General features: G+C 38.0%; 1 protein-coding gene across 1 annotated transcript in view; it reads right to left on the minus strand.

Annotated features, from left to right (window-relative positions):
- RGS22 (regulator of G-protein signaling 22) overlaps positions 1–7,078 on the minus strand; it is a gene marked incomplete at its 3' end in the record, with an annotated part of 54,764 nt that overhangs the window by 7,730 nt on the left and 39,956 nt on the right. Inside the window, exons 15-18 of the mRNA XM_010189009.1 lie at positions 5,762–5,854; positions 5,068–5,234; positions 1,876–2,038; positions 1,107–1,265 (exon numbers count right to left, since the gene is read on the minus strand). Of these exons, the coding sequence (XP_010187311.1) occupies positions 1,107–1,265; positions 1,876–2,038; positions 5,068–5,234; positions 5,762–5,854 (582 nt within the window). The remainder of the gene's footprint in view (positions 1–1,106; positions 1,266–1,875; positions 2,039–5,067; positions 5,235–5,761; positions 5,855–7,078) is intronic.

Below are 7,078 nucleotides of genomic sequence, written 5' to 3' on the forward strand. Positions count from 1 at the left end.
TAGAAGTATGTCTTTCCTGTAAACTGTTTATTAGAGTTGAATACAGCATTTTCCAAACTGCATGGGCTGTTCTCCCTGCCAGCATAGTGCAGCAGGTGCAAGAAGAGGCATGAGCTGGCTTCCAGACCTGGAGGCAGCTTGGCCTTATCGTGTGGTCTTGTGCCACGGATTGTAAAGGAGGCAGAGTTCAGCTAAAAAAGGGCTGAGGGTTAGGAAATTTTGCTTTAACATAAACATCATTAAAATTACAATTTGCCATATCAGAACCTATAGTTTTCAGATTGCTTATTGCTCTGAATCAATTAAAGTCTGCCTATGTGTCTGCTTGGCATCAAGTTTCTTTCTGCTATGACAGTCACATTTCAGAGCTTTTGTGGAACTACAAAAAAGAAGGTTTCTTGCATGTCACCAGCAGAATGATCTCCCTACACAGATCCCAGCCACAGAGGCACTCTCATAAAAGGCAGATGCTAGCTCTGCCCATTCCCCAGTCTTTCTAATGAGCCAGCAGGAGTGAAAGGCTTCTCATTCTCAGTTTTCTGGCAACCTTCTAAAGCAATCACTTGGAAACAAGACTTGTAGCAGTTAACCTCCCCACTCAGCAGAATTTCACAAGTCCTGGAGTCATTTCTACAGGCACTGCAGCTCCAGATGGGAGAATATGGACAGCATAAGAGAGAGAAAGTACAGCATGAGAAGGCCATTCATTTGCTTGTGTTCTTGTCCTCTTGGGCAATTCCTTTACACAAAGCAGTATTTCTTCTGTGTGCAGTGTGTTGCTAGGGCAAAATGGCATATGGAGAGTGCAGCACTGCAGCAAAGATTAGTTTGCTTCTTTGGCAGCCTGGCTGACAGCAGAGCTAATACTGGCTCCTTCAGACTTAGGATCTAACAACGATGCTGTCAGCTAGACTGAGCCATCAGAGGAACTGCCTTCACAATTATCAAGCTAAATGCTTCAACCTGTGCATGCTAGAGCATTTCTTTCAGTGTAAACCGAATGTGAGTTGTGGGCTGCTTTTCCTCTGAACCATTTTATCCCAATGGTAAATTATGAGCCAAACAAAAAACAATGCCTGGATGTGTTGCTGTTGTTAAAAAATTACCTTTGCTTGTCTCTCTGCCCCGTGGTGTTCATCTGCCAGGAACAATGGCAGCCATTGTGTTTCTAATCTTTTCTGGACGCATTGCTGAATTTCTAGCAGAACGGCTGCCGAAAGTCGATCATGAAGGATTTGTCCCCATCCTCCACCTGAATGGATTAGCTAAGCAATCCAAACACAATAACACATGACATAAACTTTTGTGTATACCAAAAGTCCTTTATCTCTCTACATCCTTGATTTAGCAAAGCGTGAGCTTAACTGTAAGCAAAGCATTTAATGCGTGCTTACCCAAGGCTCACATGTACTTTTCATAAAAGGGAACAGATTACATTTGTCCCTACCTATAATAGAATACAGACTCCGGCAAATAATATCCCAGCTTGACCGAGTAAATTTCCTAAGTATCAAGATATATTGGAGTACCACGGCTCAGACTCGCTGTCTGTGGCTTTACTGACATACTAAAATAGATAGCTGGAACAAGTCACTATGCCTGAAAGCCATTTTTACACTTTTTCTGAGCTGTGTTGTGCATGCTTTGGCTGCAGCCTCAGATCAGGGTTTAAAAGAGATGTTCTGTAAGAATGGGGGAGGGAGAGTCTGAACAGGAAGGAAGAGACCCCCACAACCAGAACAAAACCAGATTTCTGGCCAGAAATATAGGTAAGATTTGAGGAGACAGCCTGTGGAAAAGCTGGAGTAAAGCTTTACTTTCATCTCAGTCACAATCACTGTGATTGTCCTTTATGAATGGTTTTGTAACTGGTACCTGTTCCTGTTGTTCCCTGGTAGCTGGGCTGTTGGGTCCAAAGAAGTATTTTTTGTTTAGGTACTTGGTTTTAATGTCCTTAGATTTTTCCTCCCTTTTTTCTTTATCCTTGTGGAGCATGTTTTTGAACTGTTCAATATCTAGCCAGCACATGAGATCCATGCTACAAACAAATTTAAACAGAATGTTATTTCAATATTGAGTTAATTTCATCAACATTCTAGGAGTTTATTAGTTTAACCACAAGCCACCAAAATGTTCAAATCCTAAATACCAGGTCAGATTGGACTGAAATTTTAAGTCATTTTTTCATTGCTAGTACCATCTGGTGAGACCGTGGCACTTGCTGAACAGACAGATCAAACACACATGTCGGGGATTTCATTCAGCATCCCTTCTCAGGTACCCTGAAAGGAATAAACTCCTCAATGTGCCACTGCTGAATCCAACAGGGACTGTGAACCAGAGCCGCAGAGAGAATGAAAAATGAAATGGATGAGAATTTGAAGCAGTACTGAGGCTGTGAGCCACTGAAAGATGAATTGACATCCCCTGTTCTGCCTCCTCATCCTATCACCTGAGAAAGGAAAGGGATGACAGCAGGGAATGTCAGCCCCAGAAATCACTCCCTTCCTACCCTGTGTGCAGTGCTAGAGCTTAAGTCAGTCTGCAGTCAAGCAGACAAAAACAATTTATGGTGAATTTTGTTTCTGGGGTTTTTTGCAGGCTGCCTTTTCATAAATTACTGATTCTACTACTTATTTCATTATTCATAGTGACAAAAAATGCTCATATGCAACTCTTGATCTATATGTTGCTCATAATCATTTGAATGTATACTATCAACTTAAGTTTGTTTTAATGGAACATATTGGTCTTGTTCCTTAAAACAGAGGGCAGAATAAGTGACATACCTACAACTTCCTTTTAATTTATGTGAATGTTTTCTGAAAGTATGTTATTAGATGAAATTTTGTGAGTATTTTAATGAGGACATTCACTGTACTTGCAGCAAGAAATATGGAACATTAAATTCAGACAAATCTGTTTCATTTTTCCATTCAGTTAATAACTGACTTTTTCAATGCATTAATCTATGACTAAAACTTTCAAAAGCACCAAACCGATTTAGGAACAGATGTCTCCCTTTCAAAAGTCTTTTGAGACCCTTGCAGACCTAAGTTCTATTAAGACCGAAATTCTTTCATTTGCTAGTTCATCACAACATGAATAACTTCACCCAAATGCAAATAATCCAAGTTACTGTGGTTTACAGAGTTACTCCCTGGCATCTACCCATGACAATTGGTTAAATAGGTCTGTCTTATTTAAAAAACAAAATATATAATCTTAAAGTGTGTTAGGTTAAACCATTTGCAGTGGTGGCTTATCCTAGTGTACTTTGCTTTTTTCCTTTCAGTGGATCAGGAGCATGCGCATAGTCAGTCTGGCAGACTAACAAGTGGTAACTCACTAACCCAAAGTAACACAAATTGTACTGCAATTGTGCAAATATATCCTATATATTCAACAAAGTATTAATGAATAGAAATTTGTTTAGTTTCTTACCAGAATTTCTTACCAGAATTTGTGCCCAAGTACTTGTAGCCTATCCTTCCTGAAACTTGGGTCACTTAAAATTGGGTAATAACAGAACCATAAATTTTGATGAAGATGCAAATGACACATTTGTTGGTTCTTGCTGATTTTTTCCAAACTGCATTAGTTCTAGGATCCCTTCAGCTTATAGTACCACTAAGCATCTTTACTGTAGCATGCCAGCTGGACTGCAGAGTTATTAGGTCTGGACCCAGCACTAAAACACTGTTTTGTGAGACTTCTTCAAATGTTTTTCTTCATAATGAATTTTTACAAAAGAAAATTTCTCCATAAATTAAACATTTCTCTGCCTGGATTTATCACTTAAGATTGGACTTGTCTGTGATCAACAGAGAGTGAGTAAGCCCCAGAGGCAATTCAGTGTACCTGTCCAGAACTCCATCCTAGCCAGTGACCTGCTCTCTGGCAATTCCTACCATTACCTCAGTTACAGAGAAACTCACAACTAGTGGACTCCAAAGTGGGGTGTGCACACCCCAGGGCATGTGCAAGATGATTCATTGGGGGGTGGGAAGAAATTACTAGAACTTCAATAGCACATGTATATAATTTATTAAAAAAACCCAAATATACATATATTGGGAGTGCATGGTCTAGACAATTAACCCTGAAGACACTTAACCACAGGCACCTGCAGCATAAGGATGTCCGTTGGAACTTGTTCCTTACAGTCTTTTTGTAGTCAGTGAACAGAAATAGCCATTTCTAGGAATGAACTATCCAAAATGCTTTTAAATCTTACCTTCAGAGTTCAAAGAATTGTATGCAGAAGTGTGTATTTCTCTGACTACAAAGGGAACCTCTGATGATAAGCAGAAGTGATGACATTGAGTCTTGACCAGAGAAATCCTGTGCTAGATGTTGATAACAGTGCTTAACTAGAAGCTATAGGCAATATGCATAGCATCAGCTCATGGGAACCCAGGTTAAAGGAAGGAAGTGACAATTAAGGTACTTGCTAGCAGTTATTTAAAATGTACATTTGCCTTTTCCTAAAACAGGATAGAGATTAGTGTGGGGCTGGAATAAAAAAGGTGGCAAACTCACATTTAGTTCTTCTAGAACTTCTGTTTAGATCTTCGTTTTCATATAAGTGGAAAATTTTTTCAAGGACTCTGAATAAACTATATCTGCAACAAGCTGGTACTTAATTCTGTTCAGATCAATGCAAACACAAAACTATGGTCGCTGTCACACTGTGAGAATAAAGCAGTTGTCTTCTATTTGAACATTTTTATAACATCCAGCTTTAATTTTTAAAATTGAATCTGTACTAAGAAAGATAAAATTTTACTCTTTATAGGCTAATTGCTCTACTCAGGGGTTTGCCACTAATCAAGGCAGAAACTGAAAGCAGAACAGTAATACAAACTTGTTATGACAGGAGAATTTTCACTCCTAAAATGTTAAGACAATTCAGTTGTCTGAACAATGTGCATGTGTATTTCATAAACACACAAACACATTTTTAAAAGAGACTAAAATCTGTGAACTTTTAGTCAGCCAAGATCTCCAGCAAAGTTTTCTTCTGAACTTAGAAATGGGTAAAATAATAATAACAAAGAAACATACCGAGCAAAATGCTCATTAAGAAATGCCCAGAACTGTTCTAACTTCTCTTTGTCGTGGATCACGTCAGAAAGACTAGGACCTGCCAATTCTTTGGGAACTTGATGCAAGGGCTGATCTTCTTTGAGGGCATCAGGGCAGGATGGCAGACCGGTATCAGCAACAGTGCTCTGAGGGAAGAAATTATTTCACTTGCATAACTGCTTTTTCATCTCTATATTTTGCTCAGCCTAATAATCCTTGCATTAGATAACTTCTGTCTCTCTAGAACAGATTTTTGATTGCTGAGAAAATAAGTTGAGTCAGGACTCCAGCTCTTAATCAGTTTAGTTTTATGTTTGTTTTAAACATATCAGTGTGTGCAGGTTCCATAATCAAATAAACTAATATATACCTGTAATTTACTTGAAATTGAGGAATTTACTCAGGATTAAGGGCTCAAAATACATTCCACAGACTTTATTGAAAACTGTGTCATTGAATCCAATCATACAGTGTTCTGATGTTAATGTAACTGACAGACCTGTATTTTTAACTAACACAATGGCTGTCAGTCATTCCCCAAAACAAACGGTAGAAATTAGACTATTTGCTTCTCCATACTGGAATGTAGTCAGTCTTTTGTTGCTGATACTCAAAGTGTTAACCCTCTCTGATAGAAAAAGTGTTTGTTTTTGTTAGTAGGTGCTTGTCTTACCTCATCCTTCTTGGAATCACTCTCTTGATGCAAAGCCTGGAGCTTTCTAAAGTACACGGAGTCCAGCTGTCGAGTTTCTTCCACCAGCTCCACCTAATAAAAATATCTTATGTCATCCCTACAGTACACATTATAGAAAGATGGAGAACTGGATGGGCACCTCGCCAGCGACAGCTGATAGAAAAGAATTCATTTGCCAGTAATGAGACTGATGTTTAGAAGACACTAGAAGTCACATCCCTGTGACAAACAATTCAATTAAAAGCTCTGGTAGAATAAAATTTTCAGATCTATGTGGGATCACATGTCAGTTTCTGCAAAACACCACTAAATAACCTAACTATATCTTTAAGAAAAGAGTTTTGTATTTTAAAAAATGCCTAATTACATTATTTATATAATATATTACGTATATTGTATATATATTATATTGTGTCAGACTTACCTGATTGCCTATACCAGTAAATTGCTTGTCAAAGTACCACTGAGAAGCAGAAAAATGGGTCTTAAAACTACCAGTGTCAGTGGGAAATCTCAAAAATAGAGTGCCAGTTTTCCAGAAACAGCAATTTAAGACAAGAAAGATACTATCATATCCAAACAGTTAAGGTGAAAGCTTTCAGACTTTCAATCTCATCCCCTTCCTTAGTTTTCTAGCAGGTAGTGCCTTAAAATAATAAATTATGCATTATTAGAACTCATGAAGTACTGGCATTTTTAGACTTAATTGGAAGCCTTGTGTATATAACTACAGCAGTTCTCCATGTTATGTGCAAACAATTAGAAGCAGTTTGGTGACCCTCTCGGCTGACTAAACCATTCAAATGCAGCTTTTAGGATATTTAGCAAAATCGAGCCAGAGTGGTTATAATGATTTACACACTCATTACAAAGATTAGAAAGCTGTGGTCTTATTATACAAAAGTTAATGTGCAAGAGAGAGAACAGAGTTTTGAGATTAATATTCGTTGTCTAAATGTGAATACCACACTAATCACTGTGCTATCTGAAAGCCTTCAGGCTCAGCGTAGCTCTGTTCCACTGTTAAAAAGTCCTTTTGGGTATTCATTCCTTTAAAAGAGAATGTAGTTTAAAAGTAAATAGGAAAATAATTCAGACATTTTTCATAAAATTTAAACACAAAGCAGTTAGAGGCAGGATGAGAGTCAACAATACAAAGGAACTCTCCTGTTTTCATGTTTCGTTTAAAGATAAAAATGTAGATACATACTGACCATGTCCCAAACAAACAATTTTGGACTCACCTAGTTCTTGATAAAATATCTTGTTTCATTATGGGCCAAATATATCCTGCTG

This window comes from Mesitornis unicolor, unplaced genomic scaffold (genome assembly GCF_000695765.1).
Source record: "Mesitornis unicolor isolate BGI_N332 unplaced genomic scaffold, ASM69576v1 scaffold24057, whole genome shotgun sequence".
In the NCBI taxonomy this organism is placed as follows: domain Eukaryota; kingdom Metazoa; phylum Chordata; class Aves; order Mesitornithiformes; family Mesitornithidae; genus Mesitornis; species Mesitornis unicolor.